This window comes from Mizuhopecten yessoensis, unplaced genomic scaffold (assembly GCF_002113885.1).
Source record: "Mizuhopecten yessoensis strain PY_sf001 unplaced genomic scaffold, ASM211388v2 scaffold6135_1, whole genome shotgun sequence".
NCBI classification, from domain to species: domain Eukaryota; kingdom Metazoa; phylum Mollusca; class Bivalvia; order Pectinida; family Pectinidae; genus Mizuhopecten; species Mizuhopecten yessoensis.
In genome coordinates this window covers 2142271-2162639 of record NW_018406397.1, presented here as the reverse complement: position 1 = coordinate 2162639, position 20369 = coordinate 2142271, and the positions used below count along the sequence as shown (strand labels likewise).

General features: G+C 35.4%; 3 protein-coding genes across 6 annotated transcripts in view; 1 reads left to right on the top strand and 2 right to left on the bottom strand.

Annotated features, from left to right (window-relative positions):
* Nucleotides 1-684: 684 nt before the first annotated feature.
* LOC110451620 (guanine nucleotide-binding protein subunit beta-like protein 1) lies at nt 685-2306 on the bottom strand. The gene is made up of 2 exons (XM_021499741.1): nt 2018-2306; nt 685-1334 (listed from the first exon to the last, which is right to left on the bottom strand). Exons 1-2 carry the CDS (start codon nt 2304-2306, stop codon nt 685-687), a joined length of 939 nt encoding a protein of 312 aa, XP_021355416.1.
* LOC110451584 (methyltransferase-like protein 25) lies at nt 2283-10227 on the bottom strand. 2 transcript variants are annotated; one of them, XM_021499692.1, is made up of 8 exons: nt 10155-10227; nt 8018-8579; nt 6375-7386; nt 5365-5486; nt 4131-4298; nt 3590-3736; nt 2923-3038; nt 2283-2369 (listed from the first exon to the last, which is right to left on the bottom strand). In XM_021499692.1, the coding sequence occupies exons 2-7, from the start codon at nt 8561-8563 to the stop codon at nt 2949-2951; spliced, it is 2085 nt and encodes a 694-aa protein (XP_021355367.1). In that variant the 5' UTR covers nt 8564-8579; nt 10155-10227; the 3' UTR covers nt 2283-2369; nt 2923-2948. The 2 variants fall into 2 exon arrangements, with proteins under 2 accessions (XP_021355367.1, XP_021355366.1); XM_021499691.1 differs by having other exon boundaries at nt 8018-8608; nt 10155-10182.
* A 181-nt stretch (nt 10228-10408) lies between these two features.
* Nucleotides 10409-20369, top strand: part of LOC110451582 (protein CIP2A homolog) — a 28020-nt gene continuing 18059 nt past the window's right edge. For 2 of the 3 annotated variants that reach the window (XM_021499689.1, XM_021499688.1), the window contains exons 1-12: nt 10409-10497; nt 11525-11643; nt 11906-12039; nt 12938-13103; nt 13490-13599; nt 14312-14406; nt 15913-16009; nt 16702-16824; nt 17637-17782; nt 18674-18749; nt 19225-19461; nt 19775-19931. In XM_021499689.1, coding sequence (XP_021355364.1) covers nt 11568-11643; nt 11906-12039; nt 12938-13103; nt 13490-13599; nt 14312-14406; nt 15913-16009; nt 16702-16824; nt 17637-17782; nt 18674-18749; nt 19225-19461; nt 19775-19931 — 1417 coding nt within the window. In that variant the 5' untranslated portion in view covers nt 10409-10497; nt 11525-11567. The remainder of the gene's footprint in view (nt 10498-11524; nt 11644-11905; nt 12040-12937; nt 13104-13489; nt 13600-14311; nt 14407-15912; nt 16010-16701; nt 16825-17636; nt 17783-18673; nt 18750-19224; nt 19462-19774; nt 19932-20369) is intronic. The other variant, XM_021499690.1, reaches the window with a different exon arrangement.

Here is a 20369-nt window from a genome sequence, read left to right as displayed (position 1 = left end):
CTGTAGAGGCTAGTTTTTGTCTCAGGATTTCGATAGGGTGGAGAAAATGCTAAGATAATTAAAATGCAGTCATAGCTTGACAAAAGAACCAGTCAGTCTTGAAACATTGCAACATGTTTAATATGTGCATTGTGTGTAAAGAAGAACTTTGATATTACATATTTCCAAATCTATGAATCATATTGAAGAGAATTAAAGCAGTTTTATAAAAAAAAGTATCAATACAGTTTTACATCATTACAAAAATAATGGTGGAAAAATACAACTTTGTGCTAAGCTGTATTTTGTTTTTTATTACCAGAAAAAATTATCAGATCTGTAGTTTTTATTGAAAAGATTATTCAGTCTGTAGTATTACTTCAGAATATTTTTACTTGACAAGAAATGCATATCTTTGATTCGCAGACTGACCCAACTGTGAAGAACCCTTAAAATACACATCAAACTTGCACTGTATACAGGTTAAACAATTGATTCTTTCGTATTGATTTCATTATCACAGCGATGTCTCGTATTTGATTCCTATCATGTGTTGATCATGTTTCAATCTTTCTTCAGTAGTCGAGTCACTGGCAGGACACAATCAATCAAACAATAAAGTCACTGACGAAATCAATCTAGCATGCAAATGATCACAAAGGACACAAAATTACATTATTAACGCGTAATTTCTCATTCTTTCTATCACCTATAGACATCCCACAGGCTGATGTGCTGGTCCTTTGACCCACAGGCCAGTATACTGTCTGTGGAGAAGGCTAGGGCCTGAACACTCTCCTTGTGGTAGGTCAATACAGCCAACGGTTTTAATGATTTACCACTAAATAATCTCACATTTCCATCCCAACCACCAGTAGCTAAAATTTTACCGTCTCTTCGAAACAGTGTCTGATTAAATCCTGGATTTGTTGCCTTCATTTCACGTCCTGTTTCAATTTTACTGTCAGAGGTCAAACTGAAGGTCACTAGTCTTTCATCAACAGACCCAGCAGCCCCTTTCTTCACTTGAGAATTGTAATTAACACACATTATACTTTCTGGGTACAAGGAACATTTGTCGACCATCGTAAACGTACGGATATCCCATAATGCCACAGATCCATCCTCGTAACCAATAACAAGCTGAGAGTCATTTTCAGTTTTACAGAGAGCCATACACATCCCCAGTTTTGTCCCAGACTTAGGGACGCAACTTCCTATATTTTTACGAGTAGGGACATCGACTATGTCCACTTGGGACGTTTCTCTCCCTGGGACTGCTAGTACGGAGTGACCCTTGTCTGTCGCCAGGACACAGCCAGCGCAAAATCCTTGTTGGTTCGATGTGAGGCTACCTATAATGGAACAAAAGAAATACAGTTAAAAGTGTTTGGTTTTCACAAAGTCTTCATTATAAAGTTAGTTCTTCTTGTGAGGGATGTCATCATGCAAATGTATAACAATATGCAACTTTCACCACTGTATACCATAATGGACTCATCCAGATGAATGTATGGTAGAGTCTACTCAAGTTACCTAGGGGTGAAAGGGTTAAGTACCTTACTATCTTATTGCACTTTGGAAGAAAGAAACCCGACTATACAGGTTCATTTTGTAGAGAGGTTTATTTTCAGATATAACCCTTACCTGTCGCATATAATATCAATTAAGTTCAATTTAATTACCTGAATCATCTAAAGCAAAAACGTGACTAAGTTTACAAGTGTCTTTTGTTTGTTTGTGTTTTACATCCTATTTACAGCTATGGTCATTTAAGGACGTGTCAAGTTTTGGTGGTGGAGGAAAGCTGGAGTTGCTGGAGAAAAAACACCAATCTGTGGCCAGTACCTGGCGACTGCCCCACATAAGGTCTCGAACCCACGACGAAGTGGTGGAGGGCTATAGTGATCAAGACAAGTTTCATCAGCTAGGTGTGCTATTATGGGAACAGTTTGTATTGTTAAAATATTCTTGTAAGGATTTTAGACATTTAATTGTGTACTTATTATATCACAGATCAAATATATGAGGTGAGTACCTGTGTTGGTCAGTTGTGATTCCTGAAGTGACCAGAAGTGGACAAAGCCATCTCGGCCCTGAGTGACCATTTTCCCAGAGTCTAGAAACTCTATCCAAGACACAGACAGACCATGATGGGCATCCAGGTGAGAATCTGTTCGCCTGCTAACCATGTTCCAGGAATGCACATACCCATTCAGACCCCCTGACCAAAGCTGGCCAGAGGGGTGAAAGGTCAGACTGGACACAGGGCTGGTTGAGCCGCGCAGGACATAGATAGGGTCTGGGGCCCCAGATCTGTCCCCCATTCTTCTGTGTGTGTTGATGCGACTCACACACCAACAATGTCAATCTCGCATCCTAACAAGAACCTGAAAAACAGCCAGCAATATAATTAATTCTTGAAACTCTATCAAACAACTAATTCCTGTCTGAGTGACATGAAAGAAAACTAAAATGAAATTGAGAAGTGTTATATAATACAACGTAATTACATACATTGTGTACTGTCAAGGCACCACTAGGTCATCTGTCCCACTATTTATAGTGTTTTACAGGACAGTTTTGCCTTTTCCCAAACAACCTCAGTCACTTGCCATGGAAACAGAGGGAGTTATATTAAAGAAGCTTTACTGCAAAAACTGTTGGTTGCACCTCAAAACTTGATTCCAGAATGTATTATTTTCCATATTCTGTAGTTTTAAGAATAAGATAGAATAATAATATCTTCTATTTTGATATTGAAAATGTGTTACCTCAATAGCTTCATGAAAGTTTTGAAATAATACAAATATGTATCTAACATACATATAACATTTAAATACGTTATGTATTTAGAATCTTGTTTAAACTACTGAAAAGTAAGACCAAGTGTGAATGTAGAAGAAATTATTTATTCAAAAAAGATTGTTACAAGCTATGTACATAGGTATAGGAGGTGAGAGCTGTCATCATGTCTTCTTAATGGCGACAATTCCATAGCAACGAGGGGAGATAACTGGGTCAAACATCTGGACCATGTACACTTGACTGATACACTCCTGGAAAATACCAATGTATCAAGATAAGAACCTGCAGGAATACTAAACATCACATAAATACCAATGTATCAAGATAAGAACCTGCAGGAATACTAAACATCACATAAAGTTAATGACAGCAATATGCTTATATTTCTATTGTTTCCTGTAAAGATTACTATATTTGTTGATTCTTTTGGATGGAACACTTTGTTTCCATGATATTTCTGTCGGAGTGTCATGAAAAAAAAATTAAATAAATTTGAAGGATTGAGCAGTGTTCGAATGTACCAAGTAAGAAATAAAACATTTTAACCTGACTATCTCTGATTTTTAACCTCAGCACAAAACTCAGAATTAAATCAGCTTTATAAGGAACTGATGTCTATTAAAATAGATTACACATTTGAACTCTGCTAATTTAAATTATCTCATTAAATTGAAGTACTGTAATACATGATTCCACTATAGATTTGTTTAATAAATTCAGTTTGACGGAAAACTTAAAGAGGAATTAGCAAATTCAACTCAATGAGGTTTATCTGCTTCATCGTAATGTTCCTCGTTCTTACCTGTTCTAGTAGGTAACAGGCCCTGTCTAGCAGTACTACCGACTCTATGGTGGGGGCTAACACGGACTTGAGTTGGCGGAAGGCTGCAAGCTTTTTCCTGTCCTCTATATATCTGTGGCAGTAATCCTCAACCAGCTCTGGTGTTATCTAGAGAAAAAGGAGGACAGTTTTGTTCACAGTGACAAAATATTTTTTCAGTTATGAGTTCATACAAGGTGTAACCGTAGAAACACGACAAAGCGGTGTCAAACCGGAGAAAGCATCCTAACAGCTGCCACTGAAACTTGTTTACTGAGGTATTCCACATCATAGAGATTATATTGCCCTTATTTTGTGGGGGTGTTGGGCAAAGTAGAGAATTGTTTGTTTGGAGTTTAATGTCTGCCCAAATTTAACTCATTCACCCCTACATATTTAAACTGGACTTGCCCAGTCTATGATTTGGTAAGGTTCAAATGTGACTTAAAGGGTGAATGGGTTTAAAGAATATAAATAGTGAAAATATGGTCATTACGAAAAAACGGTTTGAAATATATATTACCTTGTCTGTTGGAAGTCCAAGTCTGGTAAATGCCTTCATAACATACTGGTGCATGTCTGGAGTCATACCCCCCAGTCCTCGGAGACCCTTCCAGTCTGGATCTATGTGTCCGACTACATCCAAAAGGATCTTCTGCAGCAGACAGCGAGGATAGGTTGCAAATGACAGCTACAACAGCAAGTAATTACATAGCTTCAATTTAACATACCAGTAATCAATTCTTCATTAGATCAATCTTATACAGTATATGATTTTGTATATGAGGTCTAGAGATTATTGATATATTAAACCACTTTCTGTTGGCATCAGTCTTTATGAAATTAGTGTCTCATGTTACATACGTCATCATCCAGTTGGCATTCAAGTTGATATCAATGCCAACTAAAAGCAGGTTTAATATATTTATATTTTAACATTTTTTTCTTTCTTCTCACAAAAATTTAAAGCTGCATGTTTAAAATTCAACATTTAGTTCAAATAAATGTATGTATCATCTTTTAGAGAGGGTGAGTTGTATCCAATATCACAATAACACTGATTTCAACGATTAGGCCATGGCATTCATATCTGACATGAATGTCAACTGAAATTTGGTAAGATAACATAAATGCCATACATAGGTAAATGTATATACCAGGTACATAGAAATTTAAGACTGGAACTAGGTTGTTAGTGTACCTTTAAGAAAGCAATCTGTATTCGTTTTGGGTGATGGCATTGTCCTAGATCTAGGTCAAGGTTAGGTACACAAGCTACCTTGAATCTAGTACACATGTGATCTAGAACTGGAGTTGAAGCATCGGTTGGTAGCAACACAATATCCATTCTACTATTTTTCTACTTGTTCAATGAAAACAATCATCATTTAAGGATCCCTGTCCCACTGCACTGCAGTTTTTCCTATGTACAGTAACCTCCCCTTAACTTCTGTTTGGATTTAACTGTAGCACTGTTTGGCCATACCTCTTCAGTTGACCAGGTAGCTCAAACAGTTAGAGCAATAGTATAGCAATCTGAGGTCCAGTTTTCAAATCAGGTCTCGCCTGCAACATTTTTACACTCAGACCATTGTTTTTGATTAATATTTTGTTTATTTCATATCTATTATTTATCAAAGCTCTAGTCATGCCACAAAAAACAGTTTCCAAGTCTTAGTTACAGTTTTTTGGCAATGGTACAGGGATCCTTAATGGACTCAATTCCAACAGAATAATCCAGTTTGTTTGGTGAATACCTCAGTGTCCTGTGCCTGTCTGTAGAGGGACTGGGAGGCAAAGTTCCTCGCCTTCCTCCCCAGGTACACTTCCTTATTAATGAGATGCCGACTCATTGGGAATCCTACAGGGAAACTGTCCTCTGTGAAAATGGAGATATACATTTTAGTTAGTAATCTTAACATGTTACAAATGTATTACTTACTGTTTTAGTACCAGTAGATTATAACCTTAACTATGTTAAGATAAGGTCGGGAAATATTGGTAGATAGTAACATTAAAATACTGTGAGAAACACATGTATGTAGTGAACTGAGTAATATACATCATAGCAACCTAGGATGAGATCCTAAGAAACACAGGTTAAGTAATAAAGGGTCCCTAGAAATACTGGTAAAGTAATAAAGGGTCCCTAGAAACACAGGTTAAGTAATAAAGGGTCCCTAGAAACACAGGTTAAGTAATAAAGTGTCCCTAGAAATACTGGTAAAGTAAGAAGAGTCCCAAGAAATACTGGTAAAGTAAGATAGGGTCCAGAAAAATACTTGTCAATTAAGATAGGGTTCCTAGAAATACTGGTAAAGTAAGTAGAGTCCCAAGAAATACTGGTAAAGTAAGATAGGGTCCTGAGAAACACAGGTAAAGTAAGATAGGGTCCTGAGAAACACAGGTAAAGTAAGATAGGGTCCTGAGAAACACAGGTTAAGTAAGATAGGGTCCTGAGAAACACAGGTAAGTAAGATAGGGTCTTGAGAAACACAGGTAAGTAAGATAGGGTATTGAGAAATACAGGTAAGTCAGATAGGGTCCTGAGAAATACTGGTAAAATAAGTTATATCTTAACTAAGATTAGGTTCCGATTATGGACTGAGCTTTCAAAAAAACATTTTAGTTATTAATAAGTAAAAGCTTACACATGAACTGAACAAAAACTAGTACATAAATGTATGTGACTGCTTCTGACCCTCCCACCCTTCAACAGTACTTTAACATTGGGTGATTGAATAATGTGCAATGTACATGTACATACCAACAAGTGGACAGTCTGGATTGAACTTCTCCTCCATGTAATGGTAACAACAGCCCACCCCACACAGCACCTTGACTGCGGGGTTGTTGACAAACAGCTCTAGCATGCTGGATCCCAAGGCCCCACATGTGTGTAGACCAGTTAACATCAGGTTTGTTTCTCCTCGTTTGTCACTGAATTTACTTGGAGATGACGGATGATCTGCGAGAGCCTCGGCCACAACCTCTACAAGATCCATAGATGTGTCCACAAAAAGTGTGACAGGAATATAGGGGAGATTTGTCCCAGGCCCTAGTCCTTTGTCTGAAGACTTTTTTTTCTTCTTCGACGTGATTTTGGAATCTAACTGCAAATTTTCTTTCTCAACTCTGATGCCTGAAACTGCTTCATCATCCTTTTTAGGAGGACAGTCTTTTACTTTAGATGTTGAACCGCCAATGTTTAAAGAACTGCTTACATGGCATTTTGCATCGTCAAGTGTCAAGTTACTAAAATTTTCAATTTCAAAGTTTGTTGATTTCTTTATCTGCGACTGTGGTTGATTTTCAAACATATCTGTGCCTTGTGGTGTAGTATTTGGTGACTGTCTGTCAACATCTGTCAATTTTGACACTCCTTGATCAGTCACTGGATCCAAACTCCACTCAGCACTGTCAGTTAATCTTATAGTGCCCTCCTCCCCAAACATTGTCCCTAGTCCATCAAACTCCTCCCGACCAGCCTCCTCCATCTTAGTTTTACTTGTATCTTCCTCTCCCTCTGTCATACTGGCAGACATCCTTTCTTTCTTAAGTTTCTTTTTGAATTTGTTGCTCTTTTTTGTGACAGTCCCAGTGTCATGAAGCTCCTTGGCATTGCGCACTAGACCATTCCACTGCTTGGTGAGGATTTTTGCCCTTCTTATGGCCCCTTTGGTGTTGATCAACTGGGCATCTATGCCCACGACCGTCTTGTGACACTTGAGGGCAAGCTGTGTGCTGAGGTAGCCCTTACCACTGCCTATGTCAACAATCTGAAAAATAATGGCATTGCTGGACAGGAATTGATGTCATATGTTTTAACAATCAAGAAACTTTCATAAAAAAAAATTACAAACTAAAAAGAACATTTTTTTCCATTTATCTCCTGGTTCAGAAAACATTATTATCTCGTATATAACATTTACATCACATTAATATGTTTTCCTTCATACAAACTTGTTGTTGATATGAAACATTGCTCCAACAATATATTTTTCATTGCTCCATTTTCATGACAAACTTGTGTATTTTTTAATATCTTAGTGATATTTAGGTACTAGAAATAGTTTATATAGTTATTTCATATCTGATCTAGTTATAGTCTATAGTGTACTTCAGGGGTTTGACCGTGCAGGCAGGTGAAACATTTCTCGAGGCTTAGCAGGAACTGGACTATTTAGGTCATTTCTCTGGGCTGTATATATATAATATTATACCACTAATGTCCACACATATTACTCCTGTCTTCACACTGTTTCAATATCAATTTGAAGCAAAACCATTGCTGGGGACATATTTTATATATATTTTTATATGGTACTACCAAAACATTACATGTTTAGGACCCAAACTTTTACAAAAAGGTTTATCCCTGACAGTACTGTAACTATCAACAAGACTTACCACATCAGCCCCTGTTGTACTGGCCAATCTGGAACACACACAGGTCATGATGTCCACCTCATGCGACTTCTTATCCGTCATGAAATTTTGAATTTGGAGAACGTCTTTAACCAATCCTGTTTCACTGAACAAATATTCAATATCAACCAAAACATCAAGTGACTTTAAGTTGGTTTTACACGCTGCTTGCAGGTAGGAATCAAGGTCCTCGTGGATCCATCGAGAATTTTCAGCAGCCATTTTGTGATCCGTGTGACCGACATTCTTACCATCATTTTCTAACATTTCTATATATTTAGCTGGGAAGTCACACAGCTGCTGGTCTGTCATGTTCATAAGTTCTTCTCTGACTACAGGTGGGATGTGGTTTTCCCAGTGATTGTCAATGATGAAGTCATTAGAATGGGCATTGCAGAAAGGGAGATAATTCAGTGACATATGCAGCACATCATCCAGACAGTTTTTAGCCTTCTTCAAGTCAAGTCCTTCAGGGATCCCATCAAATCCATTTATATTTCCAGCTGTTGCGTCCGATTCAGACATCATGTTTATTTCTGCGAGCCTTCAAATTTTTTAAATGATGTAGACAATCTACACAAATAGATAGTAAATATTCAGATAATTGCAAAACACTGTTGAAATTTCTTTGACCAAACAAAACTTCACAAGCCTTGCTATTGAACTTCATTACCACTACCAGTACCTGTACATGGACTAATATATATTGTACAGTTAAGTGGGAAATTTTCAAGGACACAAGTTTTTTACCCTCTCTTAATGATGGTGCAAATTCTTAATGAAATGTAAAAATATTACATTTAAAATAAGGAGTTTTGGTTAATATACATCAGGGTTGGTCAGTAATGTTGGTGTTAGAGTTAATGGTCATAGGTGAATTCAACACTGGGCTAACTCATTTTAAAAAGCCAGAGGGCCAAATTTGATGAAATGAAAATAACTTGTTTTAAGGTATTAGTGCTTGAAATCTGTTAAATTACGCTGATAGAAAACATCAAGTGTCAATCTGGTTTGCTTGCAGATACATAGGTAACACCCAACAAGCATATTATTAGTGTTCATCTGAAAGTGCATGTAACACTTTTCTCACAGCTGCATATCCTGAACAGTTAAATCAGTACTCTGGTTTATTGAGTACGAACGGTTCATATATAACTGCTCATGCAGGCACCAACAATTTTCATAATGTTTTCTTTCAGAAGATTTCCATTCTTTGACATATCAACAAAATAGCAGCAAACATATATCTACACTACTTATTGTAAATACACTGTACCTTATGTAAGATATTGTTTGTTTTCTTTGGGAGTCTACGCATGCCACTGTTCAAAATAAAAATTGTGATTGCTGTTGTAAGGCTGTATATATATCATGTCACAGACAGAAATATTTTTCTGACAGACCTTGCAAATAGTTATCATTTCATTACATGTCTTACAATCTATGTGCGTTCAGTTTAGTAAATATAGCCGCATCATTGATGAAAATGTCCATGTAGCATTTTTAGTTACCCAAATGTGGACTTCGTGATTCTTCTAAATGTTATAGATTTCATTTTGATATATTTGTGGTAGAAACGGAAAAATGCATGGCCAGACCAAGGTTCCAACCCAGGACCCTCCGACGATTGACCCAGTCCAGTTACGCTATATATGTGAGGAAGCACTAGGGAATTAACTCATGCATAAAATGTAGGTGCTGTTACATGCGTTCAGTAGAATGCACTAGGTAGTAGGTTAGCTGCGATAACGTAGCTTTCTGACGACGAGAGATTTTTTTTATATATTGGGTATATTAATATTAGTACTAGGTAGTAGGTGTGTAATTTATGAAGCACTTCTCAGCTTTTACTTAGTTACCAAGATTTAGAAGGCAGAACCATCGACATGTGAAATGTATGTCAAGGTATAGTTGTAAAGGGGTGGCGGAAGGGGAGGGGCAGAGTTTGCACTTCTAGCGCAGGAAGGGCTTATTTCCCCCTCGTTTTCTTTAGCTTTTACCCCGGACTTTGATAAGTAACCTAATTCCACGCCTTCAGGGACTACTTACCATCAAAAAGGTTAGTTTGACCGTGTAAAATATTGGAATATTTTTAACGTGTGTTAAGTTTCATACTTACTGAGTTCAGAATATATATGGTGAATAGTTAGTTCATGTGTTGTTTATCATGGGCGCAGACATGTTTGCGGGTGCATTGTGGGCAGTAACTATTTCATCAAATATTTTCCAATCGGAATATAAAAATGAAATATGATTGTTTTAATATTTCCATTTTAACATATGATGTTTTAATATTTACTTAAGATTTACTTCATGGCATGAATTATAGTTTGTTGTCGGAAAAAGACACCCCGCGAAGTTTGAAATGTTCCAAAATGGCGGCACCCGGGGAAGATGGAATTTGAAAAGAAGAAATGGATTTCATGAGAATTTTTTAGTCTTAAGTCATTGATCGAAAAAATGTATGAATCAATTACCAAGATCCATCTTATACATTCACATTATATATAGCAAAAGGGAGTTTATCCTTACGAAACGAAGAAATTTGGACGTTTCTAAGTGTAAACAAAGCTATTTTTACATGCAAGCACTTGTTACGGAACGTCAGGCAGTCGTTGATTTCTTTTACTTTTAAAACCGTTCTTTCATGAGTCGACTTTGATACACAATAAAATCTGACAGGCATCATAATATGTGACTTGTGAATACCATATCGCTCTAAATCATTGCTTCCTTATCCAAATGTTTTTTTATTAACCTGATGTTGATTTTGGGCTTAATGTGAAGTACAAAGTTGATACTAAAGTCTATCATCCATTTTACATATCTGATGATGATCTAAGACTGTTTAGGCCTACAGTTCAGTTGCATTCCATGATGTTTTTTTTATTTGAATGTTTTTCATGGTCATTGTTTATTGGTCTACCATTTAGTTCTAACACTGCTAAACGGTCACTAAGAGAAAGTACCATCTAGCTTCTGCTTTTTGGATCTGGTAATTTATAAAATATGATATGTGTAACTGTGGAAGGATGTCACAATGGAGAGGTGAATTAAGAAGACATCACCAATGTCACCAAGTCCCAATGACCATGTTATGTATACGTACCTATTGGTTCATAATGGCAGCATACTTGCGTAGTTTTTAAATTTTCCTTGGGGGAGAATAAGCATGCTCAGAATTAAAAGCATAAATAAAAATATGTGTATGAACTCCGGATCCTTAGGGAATAAATAACTTTTAAATGACATCTTTGCAGATGAAATCATCATGCAGATCTTAGAAAAAAGGAATAATATAACAAATTCACTGGTTAAAAATGCTCAATAGGTTCCGAAATCGGAAGTCTGCCACCAAAATAGGGAGAGTTGGCAAGTATGGGGTAGTGTATTTATATGTGACAGTGATGCTAAAATGACTGTTTCATTTGTTGTGTCTTTAAATTCAGACCATCTGTGGTTTTTTTATCATTCTGTCTCCTATTACAGTATTCCAGCGCATCATAAAGTCATCATTTACTATGGAACAGTAATGACATTATCCCCTCCTCCCAAAAAAAGAAAGATCATTAGTGTTGGCACTAGTCTTTTAAAAATCTGGGTTCCAAGTAAGAATTTATGTTATACAGTTATTGATATACAATTTTGTATATCAAAGATTTTGTGAAATGAATATCCCATTCTATTGCTTGCGTCACCAGTACAGTATATCCCAGTTGAAACTTAGTTAAGTGAATTTGATCAGTTTATGTAAAACCTGTTTCAAGAGTTTTTTAATTTGATTTAAAGATTACAGGCTCAGTAGCTTTATAAAAATATTAGTATGTTTTTACATTGTATAATAATAAAATATTTCCATTGCTTTTTCAGCTGCACAAGGTTTAGAGAAACAACCAATTGAAATGGAGGCAGCATCTGTTGTGAAGTCTGTGATATTTGCAGCTAACCAGTACCTCAACCATAAGGCAGACAAAAATTGTTTTTACCTTCAACAGCAGCTTGAGGTCAGTTAGTCTTCTGTGTCCGATAAGTATTTGGTTCGATTCATGATTCGTATTGTTATATAAAGCACTTCTCTGAAAACATGTTTCAGTTTACATAAAGGCTAAATGTTTGCACTCTTTGCTAACGAAACATGGCGTTTTCAAAAGCTGGCTCAATAAGTTTTCAATTCCTGTGTTCAAAACAAACTAGCCTTTATCATTCATACCAAACTGATGAGTTTTATTCCAAATATGTTTCAGTTTTTCAGATAAGATAAATTTTGGTGTGTCTGATGCTAAATGTTACCTTTTTATAGTAAAGAGCTGCATTAAATTGTGTGATGTAGTTACTGTTACTGAATCAGTCATGCAGGGGCTGAAATAAAAAAGTCAGATGTCTGGGACCCCAAACAATGATTAGCGGACCTAGCCAAAAATATGATAAAAAGTCTGTCGGACCTACATATTACCAATTGCAAGTTGTCAAAAAATGCCCCATCTTTAGCACTTAGTCATAATTGAAGTTGTTGTTTCAATCTTCAAAATAGAGTTTACTTTTAACTAATAATATTTGTTGACCTTTCTATTGTTGGCAGACCTACAAAAATCATTTCAGGTCCCAGACTTACTGGGTTGAAAAAAATCTGGGCCCAGGAATGACAAAGAAATTGTTGAGCCCCTGGTCACAGATAAACTAAATAGTTCACTCAACTCTAGAACAGAGTATAGTAACATAGCCTTTCATCAAAGACTAAATCTACAATGCAGTACATCTACAATTGTGAAGTTTGACTAATTTTACTTATGTTAAGATGCATTCTTTTAATTAGTCATTCTAAAGCATATCAAGAGAACATGTTTCATATACTTCTGTGTTAATATACATACTAACAGTTCTTTATTTTTTTTCTATTTCCAGATTTTAATAGGAATTACCGTTCCACATTCTGGGAAGAGTTTGAAGTTTTTCAATCCAAAAAACTTGCAGCCAACAGAATGTTTGACGACAGTCATAGATATCTTGTGTGACCCTCACACCAAGCCCTCACTACTGATGAGTTGTATTACACTTCTTCAGAATCTTGGTAAGAAACAGTTCATGATACAGTATGTGCAAGAACTCTAGTTTGTGTTGTTGATCTGTTGAAGTATTAAAAGGTTATGAAGAGACATTCTGATTCTTGTATTCTCTTAAACTTTGCAAATATTGGGTTCACAATTCCACTAGGCTGATACTTAGGAAAAGTAGATTTAATAAAGGGGCCGGTGAAAATGTTCTATATTATCATGAAAATTTAGGTCAGACTAGTGGAAGTTAAAACCAAAAAAATGCATTTCTAAGTATAAATATTTTTTCACTAAAAGATTTTTGTTGTTAGAAGAACAAAGAGTAGAATAAAGCATATGATTAATTAGCTATACCTAAGTTATCCTATGTAGGTGTTATGCAAGGTATACATTGTGTTTGCAGCCACAGATGATGAGATCAGACAATGTTTACATGATGCGTTCCATTTGACACCTGCCCTGGCGGGGATTCTTAAAACACAGGGTACAGCTGGGGACATACTCTCCACAGAGGTAAGGTTGTGTTACCTATAGAGGTTATCATGTGTACTAAATATTGTTTAGGTATCAACAGAGGTAAGGTTGTGTTACCTATAAAGGTTATCATGTTGAAGTAAGGTTAAAAGAGGTTCCCCAACAAGTGTTAGTTGGTTATCGTGTTTATATAACTCGAGTTAGTTAATTTTCAAATCGTATAAACACACAAGATTTACCCAGATACTGTTACAATTTGACAATTGTAAGGACCTTATGTTTTTACTGTAGAAATGCTATATAGGCTGCAAGTCTCTGGAAGGATTGCTTTAATACTTTTTAAGTATATGAATTATCTCGAAGATTTTGTGTTTTATAGTACAGTTATACTTTTACATTAAAGGTCCATATTTAAAAAAAAAAATGCTTACAAATGTCATGAAATTGAAATATTGTTAAGTGCAGTACTTATATGGTAGTCATCCTGCTGCATCACCTTTTCATTTGGTTGACATCTTTTTTGTTTATTGTTTGAAAAAAACGAAAATCAAGAATTAATTCACATATAAAAGATCTCATTGGCTGATTTTGTATGAAGTTTTTTTTTAAATCTTGATGTTGGTCTAATCTTTATATACATTTCATTATGTATGAGTGTGATATTTGTGTTAACATCAAGTATTAAGGCTCTTAATCAATCATATTATTCTGACAGTAAATGATTCAAGAGGCTTTTGTTTTACTCTTCCAGTGTCTGAGCCTGCTCCAGAAGGTGACCTATGGACACAAAATGAACTTCCAGGAAAGTTACATGGAGGACTTAATAACATTCACTGTTAAACAAATGTAAGCACAATAACATTCACTGTTAAACAAATGTAAGCACATGTTGGCTTGAACCAAGCAACCTTAAAAATGTACACTTGTAAACAGGCTTAATGCAAGTTCAGTTTAGCCTTTAGCATCATTCCCACTAGTTAATCATGCAAGTTCAGTTTAACCTTTAGTATCATTCCCACTAGTTAATAAGGCAAGTTCAGTTTAACCTTTAGCATCATTCCCACTAGTTAATAAGGCAAGGTCAGTTTAACCTTTAGCATCATTCCCACTTGTTAATAATGCAAGTTCAGTTTAACATTTAGCATCATTCCCACTGGTTAATAAGGCAAGGTAAGTTTAACCTTTAGCATCATTCCCACTTGTTAATAATGCAAGTTCAGTTTAACCTTAAGCATCATTCCCACTAGTTAATCTTGCAAGTTCAGTTTAACCTTTAGAATCATTCCCACTAGTTAATAATGCAAGTTCAGTTTAACCTTAAGCATCATCCCCACTAGTTAATAAGGCAAGTTCTGACAGTTTAACCTTTAGCATCATTCCCACTAGTTAATAATGCAAGTTCAGTTTAACAGTTAGCATCATTCCCACTGGTTAATAAGGCAAGTTCAGTTTAACCTTTAGCATCATTCCCACTAGTTAATAAGGCAAGTTCTGACAGTTTAACCTTTAGCATCATTCCCACTAGTTAATAAGACAAGTTCAGTTTAACCTTTAGCATCATTCCCACTAGTTAATAATGCAAGTTCAGCTTAACCTTTTTATATATAGTATGTTTCCCACTAGTCACACAGCACAGATTATTTTGTAATTAATTCAACTTTAATACCCTCTTTTATTTGTCATATTTTGTATAAGTGTATTGATAATTTATAGGAATAATGTATTGCTTTTCAAATCTACAATTTCATTGTCTGATTGAACTGCTTGGTTTTTTTTTTACTCACTTGTGAGCATTTGCAAGTGACCAAAAAAGGTACCTGAAATTTGACTGTTGACCATCTTGTTGTAAAACATTTGGCAATAAATTTGTTTCAGATTTTTAACTCTTGTGTACCACAGTGAATATTTTGCAAAGTGTCAGCATGAGAACTTCTATACAATTATTCAGTAGCTGTATTGGCCAGTATTATGTATATATGGCCGATGAAAGCAAAGAAAAAGTTGAATCTGCAATTTGTTTTTAAATATTTTTATTCTTGTGTGAAATATTTTTAGATTCTATATCTTTATCCAAGCCATCATTGTGTCATACAAGTTTTAAAAGACGAACAAACATTAGCTGTATTTCCAATGTGATACTTTGAGTATCGTATCTATAGCTCTCTGTGTATGGCTGTGCGATATATTATGTATGTATATTGTATCTGTGAATACAGCTATCTATATATGGCTGTGCGATATATTATATATGTATATCGTGTCTTTGAATACAGCTATCTATATATGGCTGTACGATATATTATATATGTATATCGTGTCTGTGAATATAGCTCTATAACTTGTGTACTACAGACACGGGCCTGTCCTAGAACTCACCCTCCCCTGTCTAGGACTGCTGGTCAATCTCTGCCGGGACAACTTTGCTGTGCAATCATACCTTAAAAACTCTGTGAGTACCAATTACAGATGTAGTAATAAAGTTCTTGCTCACAACTGAATTTTGTTATGTAAGTGCATACTGGAATTAGCTTGCATGTTCCATCTCCAATCTTGTCTGTTTGTGAAAAAAACTTTTGTCCAGACTAACTCTAAGGCACTGTATCAACTCTATACACATACCATTATGTTTTTTCCATTGCTATAAAAACTACAGCTGAATTGAAGGATCTCAGCTAGCTTTATGAAGTAAATATAGAACAGATTCTTACACCAATTTTTCACAAAAGATCATAACAAGTTTTAATACAAAAAGGAATTTTCAAGTCAGAGGTCATTTATTTGTTAGAAATATAAGAAGACAACAGAGATACGTTCCTTTAACAATATTCTGCTGCAGAAAGTTTATACAATATGTTTCGCAAATTTTCTCAAAACTTTCATTTCATACTTATCCTAGTCAATGTATATATTTATGTTCTGTAAATATTTTAATTGTACTTACCTATGATTTATAACTCTTCAAGTGTCTCAGAATGTCATCTTCTTAAAATTTAATGCATTTATTACTTACTCTCTAAAAATAAAACACATGAGATAGAATAAGCAACTCTATTAATGTATTGTAGTTATTTTTGTAAAACGATTAGAAAGTCAGTGACAAAGGTGCCATGTAAAGAGATTGTCTGATGTATTGATTTCCAGGAAAACATTAAAGCCCTGTATAAAGTGTTGGTGTCGTATCTGTCTGACCAAAACCTCACGGTCATCATTTTGTCCTTGTCAATCATCACCAGTTTGTCTCTACAGGAGGACCTGGGTGGTAAGGTATGTATATATATTAGGTTTAGGATGATCAAGGAAGTAATTAAAGAAGATATCTTTTATCTGTATATGTTAGATATTACATGAAAATGATGTCTAAAATGAGAAATTAAAAATAATATCTTTAGTTAGATATTCACCTTGTACATTTGTCCCAGTATCCATCCGTCTGAATGGTTTCTGCAGCATGAACATCAAAAATTTGAAGACAGGGTATTACCAACCAGAAGTAGGTCACTGCAAATTACATGTATATTTTGACCGCTGACCCAGCACTAGTTAAAAAGAATAATCAAGTTAGGTACTTGGGTATATTTTTGTCAGGAGCAACTTTATTTTTTTATTCAACCAAGGAAGTTTTTGTTTGATGTGTGATCATCATTTTACCATGAAAACAAAAATAAGCAGGTCAAATGATAGATGGAACCATTGATTTAATCACGCTATGGAGTTATGGTATGAATATCATTTTAAGGAAAAGTAGATCAAAGATGAAAAGTTATGTCACTTTGACTCAATTAACATGCAGGCAAACCACACTCTTCCGCATAGGTTGAGGTTGACATGGGGTATTATGTTGTATATTCAGCTTCAATTTATTGGCCGCAAATTTGGTACAATCGCAGGGCCACTGCATAAGTTCCGTTTGTGTTAAACATATCAGTCAATGTATAAATATGTAGTTTTTAATCAGTAGTACACTAAAAAGTATTGTGTATTTTTCCTCTTGAATTTTGACACTGAAGATTTTGTATACAATATTGAGCTATTTGATATAATTGTCAATAACAAATATCTGTTTTGTTCATTTTCAGATTCTGAATGCTAAGAACATCAACCAGACATTTCAGATGATCTTCAACATTCTGATGAAGAGTGACACGGGTGTAACACGAGGGTATGCTGTTGACCTGTTTCGGGATCTCCTACGCAATCCTAAGATACAGCAGTCTTTGTCAAGGTATTGCACTGTTAAAACAATGTCAGAATGACCTTTCACATCATGTTCATCACTGATTGTCTATTATCATTTACAACCTGAAATAATGACAATACCCAAAGTTCTGATACTCACAATAATATCCACTGGAACATGACAATTTACGAGGTGCTCATACTCTGAATATAATCATTGACGACTGGAAATCATGACAGTGTTTTCATACCTAACATTATATTACTTTCATTATTTTGTAATCTGGAGTATGAATTTATGACAATATTACACCAATACTGCTATTAAATTACAAGTTTAGTATATATGCAAGTTTGTGGTTTTTGTGGGTTTTTATTTTGCTGTAAAAGTGAAACTTTATCCTCAACCATATAAATTGTTTGGGGCATGCATTGTTGCTGATGTCTGTCCCATTCTGTAGTATTGTGATTCAGTGTGACAATTCTACAAACTTCATTTTGTAAGATTTTCACCACCATACTGTTGCTATTTATAGGTCAACCATCCTTATTTTGTCCAAAGTTTCATTGCCATTCGTTTACTGCCTTTAGGGCAAGGTTGAATTCATGTCTTACAAACTGATGTTTTCTGGTTGTTTTGGGCAAAAATAGTCTGAGCTTATTACTCTTACAATATCATTGTTAAATTGTCCTGGTATTAAAAACAAGGTCAGTAATATAACCAGGGAGATAACTCTAATTTTCCTGTAATTTGATCATTGTATACTCAACTGGTGGATTGACACATTCCTATATAGAAAGTACAATTACTGGGTTGAAAATGAATAAACACAGAAAAATAAGTCTGGTGTTTGCTTCTGCCTTGTGAATCTTTATGCTGTTGAAACTTGAATTTGTAGGAAAGTCTTGTGAAATGTTGGATTGTTCTGTCTTTCAGATTTGACAGGTTGGGATCTTGTCTGGAAAATATTTTAAATCTCATAGCAGCCAGTACACCTGAGTCAGTAATTAAGGTAAGCTTTGTATGTGTTCATTATTAGGCCTGGTGGAACATATTAATTTGTTATATCTTTTTATCGAATACATTTTGAAAACATTTTGTTTAACATTTTGTAAATCTATATACCTGTAAGGAGGTACCTGGTATGCTGATATTTTGATGTTTACAAATGTATGCAGTAATTGTAACATTATCATGTAGGCAGTGTACAAATGATGGTGAATATGATTAATATGTTTTATTTTTTACCAAGATTATGAGACAAAAGCAAATGTGAATCACAAGCAAATTAAATTGTCAGTTTAAAAACAGATGCTATAATAATTCATAGGCATATTTTTTTCAATCAGACAACAAAGATGTCTTCCATAGCATGTGGTATAAAAATTGACAGTTCTAACTTGAGTACTTTTTTGTAGATTTAATAGTTTGAGGGACTCTGTAACTCTCTTTTACAAAAATCACTTCTTATTTATGTTTGATTCCAGGTGTTTGAGCTTTTACTGTTGTTTTGCCGCGTTGAAGGACTGAGGAGTACAATCTGTAAGTGTGTCCTGGCCACGTCTCCACTCCACGACAATGAGTACGTGACACAGTCCCTTCGACAGCCAGTCTCTGAGGTGAAGGAGCCACTGATTGCCGCAGTCCATTGGGCTGGTCAGTCCACCGACTCTCACAATAAGGCTCCCCTGTATGCACTGGACTTCCTCACCGAGTTCTATGAGGCAAGTCATCATCTAGAGTTATAAATTTCATTACCCATGATCGTTTCTTTTCTTTTGTTGTGATGAAATGCAAATCAAATCTCTTATTCACTGTTATCTATTGATTCCTGATGGTATTAGAGTACTGACTTGCCATTTTTTTAAGATAAGCCTTTATGTCCAGTTTTGATCTTATTCTTATATTCATGTACATGAAGAACATCAATTATTTTTCAAATCAAGAACTTCCAACCTTTTAATCACCAAAATGAATGAAGAGACAAGATTACTAAATCCTTGGATTTTTCTGTGACATTGATATGCTACTGTACAGGAACTGATCTACTCCAACACGAGGGTACATTACTCGATCCACGCAGATCTCGTCCTTCCCACCGTGCTGCATGGCCTACAAGACCCGCCCGACCGTGAACATGCAGAGTCACGCAGGAAGTGCTGTAAGATGGTGAAGGTCATACAGCTCCTCACAGGTACATAGCTACAGGGCCAATAAAATGAAGCGTTTAAATTCTCCTTGCAACAATAAATACAGGTTGGGAAAATTGAAAACATTGAGGTTTTAGGCTTACAAAATAAAACCATACAGAGCACAGGCACTTGTATTTAGACTTATGAATTCCTCCAAATAAATAATCCTTCTCCTACTGTACATCAACTAAAGGTGCTAAAATATATATTAAACTCACGAAAAGACTGACCTGAGAATGTCAGTAATTACATATAAAAAGTGTTTGTAATATATGTTGGTCAAGTGTTTTTTCCACTAAAATTTTAGATTTCTTATGAGTAATTGAAGATTTTATTATGTTGACACTATTGCCCCTCCTTTCAGTGTTCGCTGGTGAGGAGGATACCAAGAAGAAGCTGTGTAAGATTTTATTATATTGACACTATTGCCCCTCCTTTCA

Excerpts from the sequence above, each read along its gene's own strand:
- LOC110451584 (XM_021499692.1), bottom strand. The coding sequence starts at position 8,563 with ATGATGTCTGAATCGGACGCAACAGCTGGAAATATAAATGGATTTGAT. Across the intron at positions 4,299-5,364 it reads GACAGGCACAGGACACTGAG|CTGTCATTTGCAACCTATCC; the intron begins GTATTCACCAAA and ends TTGCTGTTGTAG. Across the intron at positions 3,737-4,130 it reads TTGGACTTCCAACAGACAAG|ATAACACCAGAGCTGGTTGA; the intron begins GTAATATATATT and ends CTTTTTCTCTAG.
- LOC110451620 (XM_021499741.1), bottom strand. The coding sequence starts at position 2,306 with ATGGGGGACAGATCTGGGGCCCCAGACCCTATCTATGTCCTGCGCGGC. Across the intron at positions 1,335-2,017 it reads ATCACAACTGACCAACACAG|GTAGCCTCACATCGAACCAA; the intron begins GTACTCACCTCA and ends GTTCCATTATAG.